The 21,123-nt window shown below is 47.2% G+C and overlaps 1 protein-coding gene across 1 annotated transcript; it reads left to right on the forward strand.

Moving 5' to 3' along the window:
* Positions 1–3,201: 3,201 nt before the first annotated feature.
* On the forward strand, positions 3,202–6,087 carry LOC108405324 (fibroblast growth factor-binding protein 1). Its single transcript, XM_017673434.3, has 2 exons — positions 3,202–3,357; positions 5,003–6,087. Exon 2 carries the CDS (start codon positions 5,023–5,025, stop codon positions 5,737–5,739), a length of 717 nt encoding a protein of 238 aa, XP_017528923.3. The 5' UTR covers positions 3,202–3,357; positions 5,003–5,022; the 3' UTR covers positions 5,740–6,087.
* Positions 6,088–21,123: the final 15,036 nt, after the last annotated feature.

Below are 21,123 nucleotides of genomic sequence, written 5' to 3' on the forward strand. Positions count from 1 at the left end.
TTCAAGGAAGGTTCATCAGGTTTAGTGATTTTACAGCTCTGGTAGAAGATATTGATAGTGTAGGCAGCTGTGTCAGTGAGCAAGATACATATGGGAATTTTCTGTACTGTCCACTCAACATTACCAGAAAACAAAAACCACTCTTTATTTATCGTTTTTTTAAAGTATCATTGATATGCAGTCTTACGATGGTTTCACATATGCCAAACAGTGTTTCAACACTCAACCATATTACCAAGACCTCACCCCCTCCATGGAGGTCACTGTCAATGTAGTAAGATGTTCTTGATTGTATCTCCATGCTGTACGACCATCCCAATGACCTACCTATGTTGTGATATGGAATTATGGCCCCCCTTAATCCCTTCTCCCCCGCCAGCCCTTCCCTTTTGGTAACCACTAGTCCCTTCTTGGTGTCTATGAGTCTACTGCTTACAAAAACCACTCTTTCAAAAATAAAGTCTACTAACCTAGGTAAAAAAGTAAGAAGGGCTGAACAAAGTCTGGAGTTTAGTAATAATATGTCAATACTGGTTCCGTAGTGTTATAAAATAACAAGTTAATGATAGGGGGACTCTGGTGAGATGTGAGGCAGGGGAACTATATCTTTGCAAATATTTGCAAAACTAATACTAATCTGATATTTAGAAAGATACATATTTAAAAATGAAAGGGTAAGAAGGGAGAGTTTACAATTTACTGAAGTATGGGTATATTATTTTGTTTTTAATAAAAATATTAGAAGTGGCCTCCATTTCATTCTCTTCCAATTGTGTGCCAGGCCTGCGTTTGCCCACGTTAGCCTCAGCCCCACAGCTGTTCCACAGAATCCAGAGCACAATTTCCTCCTGGGGTTCCTGTGAGAAAAACTGGATGAGCCTTTCTGGGGTCAGTTCTCCAGGAGTAGTGAGCCCCTCAGCCCTGGGAGTCTGGGGAGATGGTGGCAGCCTGCTGGAAACAGCCAGCCTGGGCTCCAAACCCTCCCCAGTGGCCCCAGGGCTCTGCAGGAGCCGAGCCTCATTTCCTCAGTTTACGGAGGTGTGAAGGAAGGGGGGACACAGCCTCAGCTCAGTGTGGCACAGTGTAGCACCCACTGTGGGTGACGGTCTGTTTCTCTCCGTGAATATCCATGTGGGGCGGGGATGTGGAGAAGGACCAGGAAACCCATGACATCACAGACTGGATGTTGAAGGCTGAGCTGGTGTGGGCCTGGCACAGCAGGACTGGAGGGCATTGCAAGTAAGGGGAGCGGTGAGATCAAAGGCAGGCAGAGGGCAAATGCACCACGTTTCCAGGAGATGCCGGTGAGCGGCTGTCTGAGTGGTTTAGTGTGGCCAGACGGGAGTGTGTGTGTGTGTGTGTGTGTGTGTGTGTGTGTGTGTGTGTGTGTGTGACGTGAGCCCACAGGGAAAGGGCTACGCAGCCTGGGCTAGTACTGTGCCCCCTGCATGCAATAGAACAACTATCCAGGCAAAGATGGGATGGGACCACAGGCAAGCTGCAGATCCATAGGAAGCCCGTGGGGGAAGTTCCAGGTTCCCTGCCAAAGCTTGGAGACACTGCTCAGAGAAGATCCAGGAATCCACATGTTCCCTTGTAAATTTGCTTTGTGTTCTGATCTCAGTCTTCCTCTAGAAAAAATCTGACTGCCTCCTGAGGATTGAGATGAATTTCCCATTTTTTCAGTAAACCACATGATATATCCCTGTGGTACAAAGCAGCTTTATTCTGCCTATGTGTCCAAATAATCTCCCCAAATACCACATGTGAGTGCCTATTTATGGAGGTCATAGTTGGGTAAGATGGTCAAGAAAATGGGGATGGATCTTGAAATGAGCCAGTTTTACCAGTGACTTGGAGTTGGGGGAAATGGCCTCTTCCAACAGATTTCTTAGAGACCCTTTACCTTTGAGTGAGCTAGTCAACATCCGCAGCCTACCTTGGAATTCTCAGACAAGTGGCTCTTGAATGGAATCAAGTATATGTGAGATGCATATGTGTAAATATAAGTGAAAAAAATTCTTGAGGTGTGAAAATACTGGCCCCCAGCCAATATGTTCTCAGTCAACTGTAGCAGCACGTTGTCATTTAAATATCAGGAACTACCCAGTTCTCCACAGTTCCCACCACTCCCTCCTTAGTGTTCCTGGTCGGAAGACAAGGTCAGTAGCCATTATTGTTCTTGTGCCATCATTTCCCTTATAGCTGCATTAAGAAGAAAATGAACAATATCTTGTGCCCAAAATCATGAAATGTGAGGTGAAAAATATAGTGAGGTCCACATCTTCTTAGTGGAAGTGAGTCCACTTCTTTATGCTTAGTAAGAAAATAAAATATGTCTGTTTTTAAAGAATACAACTAAAGACCATCTTATGCACCAAATCTGGTCTGTTTCACTTTATGTTACTGCTCAGCCCATATAATTTAGAATGAAATCCTAAGTGAGGGACAAAGCAATCGGTAGATGAACAAGTGTGAGTTCAGAGAGGTTAAGCTCACAGCTAAACAATGCTGTGCCAAGATTCCACCTAGCTCATTCTGGGAGCCTCTGCCTCCAGAGGGCTGACCAGAGTGAGGTCCATGCATGTGACTGGGAATGTTTTCAGTGGAAATTCCTGGATCAGTGGATTCCCACTCTCTGAGGGCCCATGGATTCCTCTGCCCGCACAAGAACTTCAAGCGCCTCTTCAGTGAAAACAGATTCAGAAACTGGCACGTGGCCCCAGCTTCAGTGACTCCTTCACCAAAGGTTTAGTGAGAGCGGCAGATGGCAAGAGACCAGACAATGGATGCAGGGAGTCCCAGGTTTACAGTCTGGGCTCCTCCTGCCCCTAGCTCTGTGAACTTGGACAAGCCCTGAATATCTCCAAGCTCTAATTCCCCATGTGTAAAATGGGGTGAATCATAGCTTACCATACCACGGAGTGGATATGGGACAACGGGCCAGCACACTGTTGGGCAGCTATGATTATTTTTATTATTATTATTAACCCCTCACAGATATTCCTGTTGGGGTTCTCACCCAATCAAGAAAGGCCTTTGCCAGACTGAGCTGTCCTCGCCTCCTGGCCCCTGGGGAAAAGGGAAGGGCATAGAGGAAGCAGACCTGATGCCGCAGTAACCCTCCCCTCCCACAGGATTACATCAACAACTTTCCCTGCAGAAACTGGCTCGCTCTGAAGAGGCGTGGCTGGGAGGAGTATGATAAAGATCTGTAGGTATGTATGTTGTAAAAACTCTCTGCCTGGACTCCTATAAGAAGGGCTTCCCTGCCTGGCCCTGCAGGTGAGACAGCTGCAAGCCCGCAAGCTTCCTCCTGCATCTGGCACTGCACTGGATCTGCACGCTCAGAACAAGGTAAGAGCCTGGCTCCTTATTACCTGCTCCTCTTCTCACTGCCCCCAAAAACCTCAGGATCCTAGACTAGAGCCCATCATGGACACGTGGGGTCTGCGTCCCAGAGCTGTAAGGAATGAGTGGGCCACCATTTGGTATACCTAGCTTCCTGTCCCCCTTCAGCTGGGATCCCACCGCCCTTTGGCTATCTCCCCTCTCAGTCCTAAAAGGTGACCACATGGCCAGGGTGGAACTGATATCTGGGTCTGCCCCTTATGCAAACATGATTCTGTGTCTTCATTTAAAATGGAGCACTGATAATATGAATCATCTTATCATTATAATTCCCTGAGTAGTTCATAGTTTTCTTATTTGTTGCCAATATTTTCCACAGCACAGAGTAAAGTTGAAAGGCAAGAAGTGATCAATATGGGTGGTGTACAGGGTCAGATAGATAAGTTCTGCTACCTTATCTGCAAGTCCCAGCTTTCTCATTTGCCCACTGTGGGATCTTGAGCAACTTATTTGCCAGTATGACACTTAACTGTCACATCTCTTGCCTGTGGATGATTTTTTATTACCTGCCAGGTAGGGCTGTTGTGCTGATTAATGGGCTGAGAATCAAATACTGATTTAGTGCTTACTTAGCATATTGGTATCAAACAGAATTCTTCTCTTTCTCTTTCAAGTATGGTTTTTATTCCTACCCAATAAAGTACATGCAATTTAGTGTAGAGTTTATGGTCATCCTATTTATTTAATGATTTATTTTTAAAAGTATTGGTTGAAGGCTTTCTATATGCCTAGCACTGGGCTGCAACAGGGCTTCAGAAATCACTTTAGGCAGGATCCTTCCCTTCCACCTTATAATCTAAATGCTCTGGGGGAAATACACCCCTATTCACTCTGGTTCACTTTGCCCAGTCAGATTAGATGGTATCCCCTCCTTCATGCATTTCTTTAGGCCCCCTAACGCTCCCACTCACAAACACTCATCTCAGCGTCCAAGCTCCATGCACATGGATACTCGAGTCAACACCACCTTCCATGTCACCTGCCATGTCCGTTCTCATCATGTGGTTATCCGAGTCCGTGTAGAGCTGTGAGATAGGAACCCAGCACCTGGGGCTGGGGGAGGGCTTGGCAAGTATTTCACTCAGCACCTGGGTGTTATGATAAAGGGTTGAGACCCAGGGAGAGTGACTTGCTCGAGATCAATTTGAGAAAGTGTTGAAACAGATTGCTGGTCAATGTTGTTAATTTCCCCAGAAGAGCTATCTCTAAGTTTTGAAAATTTGAGACTTTTTTATTTACCTTGATAAATTCAGCATCTAGTTCAGTGCATGGCATATGGTGGGTACTCCATAAATGCTTGCTGGATGAGTGAATGAACGCATGAGCGAGCATATAGGAGAAACTGAGGGAGGGAATGAGGGAATGAAAGCTAATGAGGCTCAGAGGAGGTGGAGTGAATGAAGGTTAGGAGGATTTTTACACTCAAGACTCACAACAAACAGAAATATGAATAGACAGGCTGCTGGGCTCATAACCCCAGGAACCACATGGATTCTTGATTTCACTTCTGAGCAGGCAGGGTGGAGAGGGAGTCAGCCTTGCACCGCTGAACTGCTGCCCAGCACTGACTCACCTGCCTTTTGTCAAACAGGTTTCCACCAAGCCAACACCATGAGGACCTGCAGCCTCACCCTGCTGTCCTTCCTCCTTCTACCTGCACATGTGTTCTTGGCGGAGGGCAAGAAGGAAGCAAAGAATAGACATGTCAGCAAATCCACCCCGGGGGATAATCTGCACACTGTAGTCAAGACCGATGTTGAGAAAAGAAGGCAGCCACCCAAGCACCTGACCAAAGGCAAATTTGTCACTCAAGACCAAGCCAACTGCAGATGGGTGGCGACTGAGCAGGAGCAGGGCGTCTCCCTGAGGGTCGAGTGCACTCGACATGACAACAGGTTTTCCTGTGTCTTTTCTGGCAACGCAACTTCTTGCTTAGAGTTAAACAAAAATAATGTCTATTGGAAACAAATTGGCCGGAACCTGCGCTCTCAAAAGGCCATCTGTGGGGACTCCAAGAGTGTCCTGAAGACCAGAGTGTGCCGAAAGAAGTTTCCAGAATCCAATCTCAAGCTAGTGAACTCCACTCTGATTAGGAATAAGAATCCCAATCAAACGTCAAGGGAGCCCTCTCCCCTGGAGCACAGCAAGGTCAAAGGGAACACACCCTCCGGCCCTGTGGGGACCCAGACCTTGGCAACCAATGACCCCAAGTGTGTGGAGGACCCAGACCTGGTAAATCAGAGGAATTTGGCCCTGGAGTACTGTGGGGAGACCTGGAGCTCTTTCTGCAAATTCTTTATCACGATGGTACAGGGCAGTTCTTGTTAATGAGGTCAAAAGAGAACAGAGTCCATTAGGAGGCATCATGTCAAAGCCCTTCAGTACGTGTAAAGTTCTCCAAGTAAGATGAACATTTATGCTATGGGAGTGTAGTGGAATATTTAAACAGATTTTATAATATTTGTTTTTGTGTTTTGGAATTTGCTTTATATTCATTTCCTTAGACTTGGTTTACAGAGGTTTTTTACCTCAGTATGTTTCCTTGGCCCATAAAACTATGTGAATATGTGCATCAAGGACCAGTCTTTGAGCTGATTAGCCAGAGTGGTGATTTCAGTGCAATGCACTTTCTACAGAATTAACAAAGATAATAAAGCTCTGGGCATTTTTCAGAAATATGTTCGACAAACTCTTTTTTTGGTTTCTGTCTGCCTCTTTTTAATGAACTCATAAACATGCCCTCGTATAGTAGGAAAAATACCGAAGGAATAACTTCCTCTTCCCCACCCGACCTAAGCCGTCCCCAGAGGCGACCCACTCCAGAATCCCTATTTATACTCTCATCCATTGATCCAGTGTTTAGTGTTTACTGAACTGTAATAATTCGGATGCCTGATTTCCAGTGGGATACCTGGGGCTGTTGTGATTAAGACATTTATCAGAGCCTCACAGATGGTAAGAGGGGAGGCAAGATTTGCACCCAAGCCAAGCCTTGGCTTGCAGGCTGGAGGAACATCCTCCACTGACTGACTCACGTCCGAGCCGCATGTCATATGCAGGACCCAGGAGCTCATTTCTGGCCTGGATAAGTGCAATGCCCTGAAACGAGCTCCAGAGGAAAGGGGAAGGCAGCATGGAAAACCAGAGAGGAGGCACAAACTACTGGAAGGGCTCAGGCTGAACTTCATGGAGGAGGTATTACTGGAGCGGGGTTTTTGGAAAGAGTGTCTTTCCAAAGTGGAGGTATTATAGTCAAATGACAGCATGTATGAAAGCAAAGAGATGAGAAAATCCTAGCAGATGAGAGCAGCCGCATGCCTAGAAGTAGGGGGATGCAGAAATGACTCTGCTATTAATCATTTACATGTTAGTAAGAAGGATCTAAAAGTGTTTTTATTCCAGAGTTGGAGAGGGAGGATGATGTGCCCCCAATTCCTTGTCATAATTCCACCAACAGCCAAAGGTGAGGAGCAGGAGCTGGTCAGGCAGTGTTCTGCAGTTTCTCGGTGGTAGGAAGGACTAGCACTTCAGGGGAAGAGGGGCCTTTTTCTTACACAGAACAACCTACTTGGACTTCCACTGAGGGTTGTTGGCAGCCAATCCAGAGTGTGACAGCCTCAGAGTGACACTTGGATGTCATCATGCACATCCTCAACACTAACACTCTCACTTGCTGTGTGCCGTGGAGTATGCATACGTTCACTCATGCGACACATACTTTATTGAGCACCAACTCTGCCAGTCTCTGCTCCAGGGGCTGCAGGTGCGGCTTGCTCAGGAGATGGATGCACTGCCCCCGGGAACAACCAGTGAGGAAAGTGGAGGTAAACTCAGGAATCTACAAGTAATGGTGAGGAAGGTAAAGGAGGAGAAGGAACTAAAAGTGATGGAGGGTAACCAGTTTTAGGTGAGGTGGTCAAGGGAGGCCCCTCTGTGGATATGACTTTGGAGCCTATAGTTAATGAAGTGAGGAATCAAGCCAGGTGGTACTCTACCTTAAGAATGTTCCAAATGGAAAGGGCATTCAGTACAATGCCCTGAAATTAATTAATCAGCTATGAGCTCCTACTGTATGCCAGACATGATTCCAGGGGAGGAAATAGCAAACAAAAAATCTTTCTTCTCTTGGTGCTTACAGTCCAATGAATAGATCCTGCTTCATGTGTTCAGAAACATCAAAGGTTGCAGTGTCATTGTAGGACAACCCCAGGTCCTGACCTGTGAACCTCACCTCACTCCCAAGAGAACTGAACCAACATCCCAGACCCTCCCAAGCTCCTCTTAGCCACACCACAGGAAGGACATTTTCCCTTAGCGTCCACACTGATTCTCAGCCCTGTGGCTGCCTCCCTATTCATTCGACATCTTAATTCCCCATAATCCTGAGATAAGAAAAGACTTGAAAACTTCCAGGGGCCATTGAATAATAATCTGGTTTGATGTGTGTGGTATAATCATTGGAGAATCAACCAGACCAGTCCCAAAGCCCTCTTCAGATACCTTCCAGCCCATGAAGGTGATGTTTCTTCTAGTTCACTCATGCCCTTTGGCCACTGGCTGAACTGGGAGGAGGTTTCTTTCCAACGTGGTGGAGTCAGCTGCACCTGGGCTAGAGGTCTGCCTTTGCCACATCCCATCCAAGGCCTCTGTGCAAGTTATTTAACTCATCTGAACTACAATGAGCTCATCCCAACAATTGGGGGTAATGAGACCCACATTTAACAGTTGTTATAAGACTCACATTGGTCAACAAATCTAATGCCAACCACTAACACAGTAGGTATTCAACACAAGTAACCATTTGAAGCCCACAGCACAAGACTGGTTGTAGAGAGAGTTAAAACATTCCTTATGTAAACTCTTTAAAAGTATGAGGATTGCTAAAACAATAAGCAAAGCTAATACAATAAACAATGATTATTGATCACCTCAACTCAGTTTCCATAACTATCCTGTCTAGTAGGTGTTATCCTCGTTTTCTAGATGAGTACCTGAAATTCAGAGAAGCTGAGCTGCTTGCCAGGATAGAAAGCCTATAAATGGCAGAGCCTGTAAGTGGGAAACGCAGATGGAGGTCCCCAAATACTTCCTGCCTTCCTACACCTGATGAGAGAAGAGTGACATTTGCGGCCCTCAGACACAGGCCAAGCCATAAAGTAAGCAGGATACATCAGTTCCTTCCACATCTACATCCCCTTGTATGTTCTTACAAAGAGAAAACTCCAGAAGCTAAAGCTTCCATTCATGCTGAGCCTTCCATCATAGACACATGCTGAGGGGACATTTTAAAAATATAGTAAAAAAATTGTAAGACACAACATAGACCTTTACCTTAGCTTCTGTCCAACTTGGAACCCCATATTTTTTTTGAGGGCTTTCTGGATATGAAGTGGTAGAGCCAGTTTTGCATGTGTGTCCTTAAGATATGACTCCCCTTGATAGTCAGAGGTAGGGAATTTTCAGGGAGGTAAGAGGTGCTGAAGGATGGCACGACTGCATCCCCTAAAGGTGCTCAGCACTGGGATTGTCTCACGTTCCTCATGAAACTACATCTCAGCAGTCAGAGGGCCTTGCCTTCTGGTGGCCCGGGGCTCTGTGTGGTAACTCACAACCACACTAGCACTGACTTGAATCTCTGGCATCTAGGCCATTTCACCTGGCCTCCTACGCGTCTACTTCCTTCCCAGCCTCCCTCCAAAGTTGTCTTCAGCAGAGCAAGGAGAGGATGCAAAAGAGTTCAGGTCTAATAAGAACAAGACCAGCTGTCTGCGTTCTTGGTTCTCACAATGCCGCATTTACAATGCTCATCTGAAAGGTCTCACACAAAAACATTGCATGAACAATATGCAAGAAAACATTTTTTGGGAGCCCTGCTAAGTGAGGGATCAGGGTGGAGGATGGGGAAGAAGATTCTAGAGAAAGGCTGTTTAGGGACCTGCCGAATGTGAGGTGGGGTTTCCAGGGGGAGTTTTCATCAGATAGTTGGATATGTGGGTAGGAACACAGCACAGATGGTCTCCATCTTGTCTATCACTACTGATCTCACACACAGGACACAGCCCAGTGCATAATAGATCTTCAATAAAAACCAGTTGAGTGAATAAAAGAAAAGGCTAGAAATTACGGCAAAGGCAAAATAACGGGCTTCAGAATAAAAGAAACTGGCCTCGAGTTTCTAATTGTGTTACCTGAGACAAGTTATGTTCTTATCTTAGGTCCCCATCTATAAAATGGGTCTAAAAGTATCTACCAATAAGAATTAGATATGATTTAATTAAAGTCTAGACATGACTTTCACACAAACAGACTCTCATCAAGATTTTATTAAAAATGAATGAATGAATGAGTGAATGAGCCAGTTAAGTGAGAGAAAGACAAGGTGATTTTCTAGAAATGCCACTCAGTATGTACCATGCCAAGGGTCTGCCTATCAGGTGGAGCCTGGCTGCTCTCAATCCCCTTCCAAAGACCATGCTCTACTTAATAAGGGTCCTTAAGGCCTCCCACCCTTGTGGCCTGTGTGCAAAAGCACTGTCCATGCAGTAAGAGGAAGATGAAAAAAAGGTGCTTCTTCAGGGCAGCCTTGAAGACTTTCTTCACCAGCCCACCAGGCTGCCCCCCGTGGCCCCGCCTCCTCACCCCCCTCGCCTCGCGGCTGAAGAGCTCCAGGGCTCCCGCCCCACCTGCTCCCTGGGCCCTCTCCTCAAGTGTCGCTGTGTCATATGCCATCTGCCTGCTGGTGACTCCCACCTCTACAACTCCAGCCAGACCTCTAGCTGCTCCCCCAGCATTGCCATTTAGAGATCCCCAAATTACCCTACACATCACATGTCCAAAACGCACTGCTGACCGTCCCCTCAGATCCGGCTACTCCCATGTTCTCTCCCAGCTCAGTTCATGGTAATTCCATCCTTCCAAGTGCTCAGGTCAGAATCCTTGAAAAGTCATATTTGATTCTTCTTCTCCTGCATATTTAATTTGTCTACAAGTCCTGACATCTCTACTTTTAGAAAATATTCCAAAACACAGTTTTTGTCACCTAATCACCACCAGCCTGGTCCGTGCCCCCTGCCTCTCTTACCTGGGTCACTGTAATGGTGTCCCGACCTGTCTCTCTGCTGCTGGCCTTTCCTCCTGTGGTCTTTTCTAGCCGAGCAGCTGGAGAGATTCCTTCCAAAGTGCAAATATGATCTCCTCACTCCTCTGCTAAAGCCCTTCACTGGCTCACCGTCTCTCCCAGAGGAAGTGCCAGATATTTTCGAGGTGCCTTGCAGAGCCCTATGTGTCCCAGGTCCCTCACTACTTTCTGACCTTACCTTGTATGCTGTGACCCCTGGGTTACCCTTCTCCAGCAGTGCTGGCCTTGCTCTGCTTGGAGTTCACCCTGCACCCCCTGCCTCAGGCCCTTTGCACTAGCTCTTCCGTCTACCTTGCTACTTTCTGGTCTTTCCTTAAATGTCACCCTAGTCCCCAGCCCTGCTTTATTTTCCTCCATACCATTTGTCCCTACCTGACACACTACATTTACCTGTCTCACTTGTTTATTGCCTTACTTTCTGTCTCTTCTTAAAATATAAGCCTCCTGAGAGAGATTTTACTTCAGTCACTGATATTGCATTGCCGTTTTATACAAAGCCTGGATCTCAATACATATTTACCTCTATTCTGAAAACAGATTTAACCACAAGAGAATCATTTTCCTATTAGACAACCCTCAGCCCCAATTCCTGTTCCAGAAATGTGATTGAGGTTAAATTGTTTCCCCTTACTTATTAATAAGTCTCAACTTCCTTATCTGGAAAATAGTACTCAGAAAACTCTTCTTACAAATTAAACAAGTCAAGGAACATAAAGTACTGGACTCTCTGCTCAGAACATGGTTGTCAATTAAAAATATGTTAGTTGTTCTTGTCTTGTTGTGATTATTGCTACTATTGAACATCATGCTTTCCAAAGGGCATGATGCTACCTATTCTCGAGGACATGAGAACGACAGAAGGTCTGTCTCTCTCCCAGCTTATGTGCCTTTAGTTACAAAGACCCTCTGTTTGTGACTTCTATTCCACTAATCTTTATAGAAAGAGGGCTTTAACTCTATGAAGATGCTTTGAAACAATAAAAATTGGAGGAAAACAGGTGATAATAACAACCCCCAGATAATATGATTGCCAAGAACATAAAAGAGGCCCCAGCCAAGGGAGAGCCAAGGGCTACAAGAAACTGGGCACAGAGATACTGGCCAGGGTTGAGCAAGGCTGCCTTCTCTGGGAGGCAGAAACGAAAGGGCTCTGTTTTCTAGGGGGCGCTCCAGTTCTGCCCAGCAGGCTTGCAGCTCCTTGAGCACCTCCTCCAGGCAGGCTGAGGGAGGTGGGGTGGCAGGCAGAGGAGCCAAGCAGTTACAGGCAGGGTGGCATGGAAGTACAAGCATGGACCCTGGCTGCAGAGATGTGGGTTTGGGTCCTAGATCTGTTAGTCTTTAGCTGCAGGAACCTGGGCACATTCCCTAACATTTCCAAAACTCAACTTCATGCAACAAGAGCTACTGAGTGCCTCTCGTGTGCTGGTCACTAGAGGTAACAGGATAAGCAACCCGAACTGCCAATGTTTATGGGGCATGTATTGGAGGCCGGGCACTGCTCTATACATGTGCATCATCTCATTTAACCCTCACAGCCTTCCCAGGAGGAAGCTGAGGCCGAGGAAGTTAAGAAACTCTCCTGGTGTTATAGCTAGTATCAGAGATGGAAGTCAAGTCTGAGCAGTCGGGCTCCAGGGCCCATGCGCTTGACCACCGTAGCACTTTTCAGAAGCTGGGAACTCCAGTGTAAACATGCCTCTGGGATGCATGCAACACTGTGGGGTGAGGGGTGGGGGTGCTGCAGTACATATAGCAGAGGATGGAGCAGGCGAACAGGGGCCCAGGAGTCAGAAGGTCGGAGAAAGTTTTCCTGAAGAGATGATAACTAAGCTAATGCTTTTAGGGAGAGGGGGTTACCTGTGCAAACCAACTGTGTGCAGAGAGTGGCCCAGGTGGGGCTGCGGGGGGTGCTCTCCAACTGTAATAATGAAAGGTCCCAGATCTTGATTGGCAGTCTGCACAGCTCTGGGATGCTCTACTTCGGTCCCTCTGCCTGCTACAGAGGACAGCACCTTTAGGTCTGGGGGTGCCCTGGGGACCTTCCTATGGATAGAACAGCCCCTGCCATGGCTGCTGCCGGAGCTAGGTGCCCATTGCAGCCACTGAAAGGAAGCACACTTGGCCCTGGGAGCGCCTGGTGAGCAGGGCACGAGCCTGTTGGCTCCCCTTTGCTCTTGGGATTTAGCATTGACCTGCCACATGGCGATTGCTCAATGAACAGCAGTGTCAACCTTGGCAACGTCAATAGGTTGGGCCTGGAATTCTCTTGGCAGAGAATTGTCTTGTGCATTTTAGATGTTAAGCAGCAGCCCTGGACTCAACTCCCTAGATGCCTGTAGCAACTGTCCCCACATGTGACAGCCAAAAATACCTCCAGAAATTACTAAATGTCCCCTGGAGATAAAATCACCCCAGTAGAGAACAATGGGGTCATAGGGAAGTTGTAGCACCTTCTCGATTCACCTAGATTCATTCAACAGCAGGCGCACTTCTGGCAGATGGGAGGCAGACAGACGGCGGTGCTGGTGTGAAGTCTATCTGCATGGAATGTGGAGAAAACTCACCCCCTGTGAGCAAAACATGCAAGACAGGAATTTGTTTGTTACTCAGTCATCTCTGGTGTTTAGAATTATGCATCTTATTTTGCGCTGAATGCAAATCAATGATTTTCTCTAGTACTAAACCAAAAAAAGGCCATAAAGGCAATTTTGACTATAATCCATTTTTACAAATGCAGGCACTGACTCTAGAAACCGACTGCCATGTGCAGTGTGACTCAGCGGTAGCACTTTTGTACGGAATGCTGTAGGAAGTAGTTTCCAAAGTCAAGTGACAGCACCCAGGTGGGGGCCGCTCTACCCACAGTGGGATCCCAGAGCACCTAAGGCCCCTCAGGCCTGGAGGAGCTGGCTTCCTGCAACCCCTCCCACAGGTGCTCTGCAACTGCCTTCCTGGAACTGGGTGTAGAGTTTGTCCTAAGCCAAGTACCCCAGGGCAGGCTGGGGTGCGGCGGGAGCAGGAGGCCGAGAACCCAGACGGCCACCGCAGAGTAGACACCCCTGTCATCAGAGAGGCCCACGGCCGGAGCTGTCAGACCCGGGGACGGGCAGCACCAGAAGCAGAAGCAGGCATGAGGGCAGATGGGACAAAATGGTCATTTTTGCGATGCTTCCTGTGCTGCTAGGGGTAGTGATTCCCAACCCTGTTTGCAGGTTCGATTCCCAGGGAAGGGGGGTGGCTCTAGGAGACCCAATGCCGTGGCTGCTCCCAGACCAATGACATCAGAATCACAGAGGGGCAGACAGGGAATTTTTCAATCCCTGAGGCTGAATGCCATGTGCAGCCAAAGATGAGACTCTCTCAGCCAGGCACTCTTCAAAGGGCTTCCCCTGCACCATCTCATTTCATCCGCACAGCTACTCTATTGTCAAGACTGGCCTACAGATGAGGGCCCAGGGCCCAGGGAGGTTCATCACTTGTTGGGGTCAGAGTTGGTATGCGGCTGATCCTGGAATCTCCTGGGCAGCCCACCTCCAGAGCCACACTCCCAGGCTTAAACACAGACAGGAAAGCAACTGCCGGGCCACAGAAAGAGCAGGGCCCTGGCTTTGCATCCCACTTCTGCCCCTAGCAGGGGACCTCAGGCACGTCATCTCATCCCTGATTCTTTCAGCTTCTTGTCTGCAGGATGGGGGAGTGTTGTCATCTTTGCAAAGTGTTGGGAGGATTCAATGAGAGTTTATGAAACTCCTTACAGCGTTTCTGCTGCATAGTTTGGTGCTTGGTTAGTTATCCTTATTCTTAGACCATGTGGCCAAAAATGGCTCAGCAGCTGGGACAGCAGAAGTCAAAAAGGGGCATCCTTGAAACAAAAGGCATTACATGCCGAAGGGAAGGTGTCAAGAATGAAATTCAAAGGCCAAATTGAGGCCGATTCCAGGAGGGAGGACCGGTGGTCCAATAGCCAGAGAACATGCCAGAGGGCACAAGGCCAAGCCAGCTGGGGGCATGAAGGGGCCCATGCCAGGCAGTGCCTCCCTGTTTCATCCCTATACCCCCACCCCCGCACCCCTGATCATGGTAACTCTGCATCAGCTAAGTGTGGAAGGTTTGAGGCCACCCCCATCGCCCTTAGCACATACTTAGCACCCCCATTTCCCCGACCCATACTCATTTCCTGCCAAGCCCTGCTGGGCAAAGGTTAACAGATAACTGGCATTTGCTAAACAGAAGCTAAGGTGCGACTCTTCTCACCTCGCTAACCCAGTGCATGGGCGGCCTTCAGCCTGGGGAGCATTCATTTTAAAAGGGACATTCAGGGAAAAAAGAGAAGGAGTGAGGCAAAAAGAATGCGCCCTTCATGTTTTATCATTCAAAAGTCATACACAGACATAATACCAGGAACAGACCAACCAGAAAATGCAAACAAGTACCGAAGAAAGAACACAACCCCATCCACCGGGACAGCCCTGTTCCTCCTTAGGCACGTGTGAAAATCAAAATATTTTTAATTGGATTATAGTAGCACATGCTTTTATAACATTTTTATTTCAGCTAAATTATCACAAACAAAACAAATCATGAACATCTTGACTATATGCTTATTGTTACAACATCTGTGATATACTGTAAATCATGGTCCCCCCGGCTGGACAATTAGATCATTATCAATTGTTCATTATTAGAACGAGGCTGTTAGAAACCATCCTTAGAGACAAATCTTTTTTTTTTAACATTTAGGATTTTTTTTTCTTTAGGATATATTCTTAGAAAGCACACTGTAAGGTCCAAGATTTGCTTTTGAATAATGCTTTTTATTATTGAAAAATTCAAGTGTTCATAACTAAAGAGATGAGTGTAATGAATGTTGAAGTATCCTTCACATAACGTAAACAGCTCTCAGCTCACAGCCCGTCTCATTTCATCTGTAGGAAGTCCCAGTTATCCTCTCCCCTAGATTGTTCTACAGGAAACCCTGGACTTACATCATTTCATTCATAAATATTTCAACACATATCTCTAAAAGATAGGGCAAGAGCATGCTCGCTTTTAAAGCTTGCAGAGCATATTGCCCAACTGCCTGCCAAAAAAGTTCTGCAACAATTTCCATTCCCACCAACAGTGTAAGAATGTGGCCATTTCTCCTCACTTTTGTCAACTCTGGTTCAACTTTTTGTCAACCGAACAACTAGTGCAGTGTCCGGTTAATGGAGGAGGGGGGAGGATGCAGGATCAAACACACAAAACTAAAGCATATAGTTCAAAAGAGGTGATTTTAAGCAGGAAACCGGTTGCAAAGATACTGGAAAAGCTAAAGGGGCAAAAAGGCTTAATGAGGAGCCCGATGGCCAGAAGATACCTACCAGCAGCCCCAGGGCTGGAGGGACAAAGGGTACAGGTGGAGTGACCAGAGCCCAGGGGCCAGGGCACCAGCTGGAGCTGGGACCCTGGAGGGAGGAGCCTGCTGAGGGAAACTGGAGTTGGCTGCTAGAAATGCCACCAGAAACAGAGAGAAGGAGTGGGGCAAAAAGAATGCGCCCTTCATGTTTTATGTCCAAGCCTAACCTGAAGCCAGTGGGCAAGGGAGCCTGGGAAATGTGTTTGCTTCAGTACACACACACACACACACACACACACACACACACACACACACACCTAACGCAATGCAGCCTTGGAGAGGATGAAGAAAGGATCTGACAGCTGACAGGCCAGTGGACAGCCCTCTGAGGATCATCACTGTAGTTTAGCTTTGTTAATTAATATGAGCTATTTATGCACCAAAAAAATATCTGCAAGTCATGAAGGAAGGCATGAGATCGACAAGTATCAAGTGTAAAAGGCACACACTGTTGGAGGGAATGTAAATTAGTACATCCCATTTTGAGGAGAATTTGCCAGTCTCTCAAAATTTAAAATCACAAGCCCTTTAGCCTAATAGTTTCCCTCCCAGAGACACGCTACATGTACGTGCCTGTAACAGAGGTGTGTGTGAGGACGCTCTCTGTGGCATTGTTTATAATAGCAAAATACTGGAAACCACCAATAAATCCACACGTACTGATGAGAAAGCATGAATGAGTTAGCTGGAATGTTTCCTAAGAGATGCAGTTAAAGAAAAACAGGTTAAAACAAAACCAAACAGTTTGCGTATCATGCTTCCACATGTTTGTAAACTAATATATGTGTGATATATTTCTCAAGTTGCGTACAATTTTTTTTCTCAAATCACTAGCAGCAGATATTACCTTTGAGGAAAGGAAGCAGGAAATTGGGACAGGAGACAGAGCTATCTATCCTTTGTACTTTTAAAATTGGTTTGTTATGCTTTGTATTAAGCTACACGATATGAACTCACCAAGATTCTGTCATTTTTGACCCACCAAATAGCAATTTCTTATGGTTCAGACTAATATTCCTTTATCAGTGAAAGAGGTAAATGTTTTTTTTTCATGTGTAAATTTTTTTTTAAATTTTGGTATCATTAATCTACAATTACATGAAGAACGCTATGTTTACCAGGCAAAGAGGTAAATGTTTAAAAAATCATTAGGAGGAGTGATTGCACTAGAATGTGAACTTGGAGTTGACATTTTCACTAAGGTAAGAAGGTGACCAGTGATACGTCATCCCACTCAGAATCAGGATGATCCCTTGTCTCCTTGGAACTAAGTCAGAAAAGCTTGATTCTTTTAGAAGACTTACACAAGAATGGCTTCTTGATGCTCAAGACAATATCAACTTTTAAAGTGGCTTAAAATGAAGGAGAGGTGAAAGACAGCCTGGGGCTGTGTGTGGTTCCCTGTCAGCTCTGAATGCTGCCAGAGATGCAAAACAAACTCTAACTAGGAAACAAATTATCCCTCTGCCACTATTTGAGGATATCATGTAGCTTTCTTTTCCCAGAGCTTAAGTACACTTTTCTTCACTTTGAGAGATAAAAAGAAACTTAAAACAATCCTGATAGCTTCTGGTGAAAACACCCCAAGGCTCTTCACATTCCGGAGCCTGCCAGGGACTGGCACAGATGACTGGATTTGTTCTGATTCCCCAGAAGCATCTCACGGGGCGGAGCTGCAGCCTGCTTAACAAAGTGCAGAAGGGGTAACATAACCCCGGGAAAAGTGGCGACATTGGTGGGGCACCAGGAGCCTTACATTATCTCCTAACATCCCTGGCAGGAAGGTGTGGTACCTTTTGCCCATTTTACAGGCAAGAAAAATAAGGTTTCAGGAGGTTGAATAACCTAGAACTTAGATGTGTCCTACTCCAAAGTTCATTATCCCAGTGGTCACCCTGGAAGTGACCAGTGTTGAAGATGAAAGCTGGTGAGGGTTGATGCCAGCTAGGAAGGGCTGATGCTGGACAGGTGTCCTCTGTCAGGCTTGTGCTGGAGGATAGGAGTGATCGGCAGCACATGTGGTCAGTTCAATCCCCTGATTCAAACTTTCGGTGGCTCTCCATTGCCTTAGAATACAATCCAAATTTAGTGCCGGGTACAGGAGGTGTTCAGAGCTCTGCATGTCTTCACAGTGTCCCCTCTCCCCTCACCCCACCAGCCCCTGCTCAGCACCATGGCCAGGCAGGACCCACCTTCACTTTACAGAGTGCCCTGTGCCCTCTCAAGCACCCTGCCCTTGCTCACTGCACATGCTCGTTTCCTGCCTGGATCGCTCTTCACCCACACTGTGCACATGGACGATGCTAAGTCTCCTTCTCTAAAGCTCTTTCCCCCACCCTCCACTGCTTCTGCTCCCAGCTGGGCAGGGACTCCTTTTCTTGACTCCATTGCCCTGTGCTTCTCTCTAGTCTGGCATTCCTTGTCCCTCCCTCTCTCCTTGTTTTCCTCCTTTTTTCCCCTCTTTTATTGCTTCTTTCTCTCAACATTTTCTCATTGAGCACCTACTCTACAACAGTGACTAAGCTCCGTTTGGGGGATCCAAATTGAATAAGAAGAAGTCCTTTCCTTCAGGGAGCTCTTTGCCAAGAGCAACAAGTAGGCACTGACTCAAAACTCACAGGGACCGAACGTTTCTGGGTGTGCGGCACCATATCATGCATGCAGCACACATTCCTTCACTTTACCAATACCGAAATTTTACCAGGTAGGGGCATTTGTTTTCCAGAGGGGAAATCATTCAGGGTTTGAATCCAAGCCATCTGTCATTATATTTTGTGCTCCTAGGTGCCAAGATGAATGAGGAGTTGAATAAGAATTTGTGAAACGATGAGAGCATACAGAACCCTAAGCCTGGCTTGGGGCAGGTAGAAGCCTCTGGGATGAGATGAAGCCCTCAGAGGATGTAGGCAGAGGGTTAGCACAGGCCGAGGCATGGAGGTGAGGAAATCTGGGTCCTACGGAGAACCCCGGGCAGAGGGATACTGCCAGGATGCAGTGCCTGATGATGGGATGGGGCAGATAAAGCGGTGGCCTCATTTGCAGCCCTTGAGTGAGATGGTGGCAGGAAGCTGGGCAGGGTGATTGAAGAGTCTGATGAAGGGACTATTACAGGGATGTGGGCGGGGTTAAAGGAAGCCACCACGAGGTAGTCAGACACCCAGGCAAGCAGCTCTGAGCCAAGGAGCCACCACCTCTCCTAGACCAAAGGAGCACAGGGGGAGACCGTTACCGGTACCCAGGAGGAAGCGGTGGCTGTGACTTCAATACCAGAGACCCCACCCCACCACCCCTGGAACTAGAAACTTTGGTAGAAGGACCTGTGGCCAGCCCCCGAGAGAGGAAGAAGGATAAATACCCCAGCTTCTCTCTCCTCCTGCCCTCTGACAGCCTTCTGGGGCCTCCCAATGGCCAAGCCCAACCAGAAGCCAAAGGGCAAATGAGCCCGGCTGAGCCAGCCCATGAGGATGGATTGCCAAGGATCTAGGAAGGAAGTGAAGGTGAGGAGGCGGACACTGAAAATGGAGAGTACCCTGCTTCCAAGTCTGGGTCAGGAGGGAGAAGGTTGCTATCCCGGAGGACCACCAGGTCAGGGGAGTGTTGTGGTATGACACGGGCTTTGAGCAAGAGCTGCTAGAGAAGCAGAGAAAAGGGAAAAGCTGGTCATATCGCAGAAAAGGGAAGGTCACTGATGGAGCCCAAGCTGGAGGGACCAGGAGGGCACAGGGCCTGGCAGCCTCTATACTCCAATGGCCTGATCACTTGCCCATCCTCCCCAAGCTCCTCACTGCTAGGCTGGGAGCTCCATATCTGCTGTGCCAAGATAGGGCCAGACCTGTGGTTGTTCTCAATTAATGCTTGCTGAGTGAATGAATGAGGGAGTGGATGGCTGGGTAGATATCCGGTGCTGTAAGACTAGAGCAGAAGAACAGATACCTTTCTCTGCAAGTTCATTGAGAGGGCTAAGGTGTAAAAGATGTGCTTAGCCAGCGGAGCTCCAGACATCTCAGGCAAGATAACGGTCTGTGGTAAGGAACTCAACAAGATTTACTTTACAAATACACTTAAAGACAAAACCCCAACCACCACAGGCGGCATGAAGGCCTCTGTAGTGAGAGCTGTTGGATTAGAACCAGAAAGACTGGAAACCAGGAACCTTTGTGTTTAGATTAGTTGGACATTTTAATAGGACTGATTTTAATTAGCTCATTTAATGTCTCTTAGAAGCTGTGGGGGTACTGTTTTGCTTTTTATCTTTGTTGCCAGTGGGGAGTCAGATTCTTGCTGAGGACATTTCTTTAGGTTTCCAGTTGAATTTCTCTCCCAGAGCAACGTTGGCCACTTGCAAAGAGAGCTGAGGAGGGGAGTTGTGCTCCTGTCGATGGGCGCGTCCAGGACGGTGCCCCACCCCCCTTCCTCTCCCTTCCCTCTGGCGGTAGCACTGCCTGGGTCGCAGTCGGCGGATCCGCGAGGGGAGCCCCGCCCACGGCGGCTGGCTGAGAAGGGGCCAAAAGACACAATCAGAAATGTGGTCTTTGGGAGAAGAGGCTGAAGGTAAATGCGGAAGGCCGAGAGCTGGTGTCGCTTTTGAGAAGTAACATGAAGAAACCAAATGCACTCTTTGCTTGGGTCCCAGCTGCACATTCTCCATTGGTAGGGGCCAGACTCTGTGAACCTCATCTGTAAAATGGAAATTCATTCAATTAAAATTTAATTGCTCCCCCTGCAGTGTGCCACACACTGTGCACAGCACCTAAAGAACATCAGTGAACAATAATAATACTTCTTCTTCAGAATACTTTACGACATAAATGAGATGGTGTCTGTAGAGCTACCTGGTGACAGCCCAGGAAAGGCGCTGAATTGGAGATGGTGCTTCTCAGACGGAATATAGTGATGCAAGAAGGTGCCCAAAGAGGGACAGTTGACAGAATGATCACAGACTGTCTCACTTGTCAGCTGGGCTGTGAGCTCCACAAATCCAGGGATCAAGTCTGCCTTATTCACCTCCCTGAATCCCTAGCACAGTCCCTCGAACATAATTATTTACTTATTAATAGGAAATCACTGTCAGCTGATTATTGCCAATAAAGTTATTGAATACCTCCCAAATTTGTGCCCTTCATCTGTAAACATCCATGACCTAGGGTCCTTCTGACAGCTAGAGACAATGCAAGGT

This window comes from Manis javanica, chromosome 5 (assembly GCF_040802235.1).
Source record: "Manis javanica isolate MJ-LG chromosome 5, MJ_LKY, whole genome shotgun sequence".
Lineage (NCBI taxonomy): Eukaryota > Metazoa > Chordata > Mammalia > Pholidota > Manidae > Manis > Manis javanica.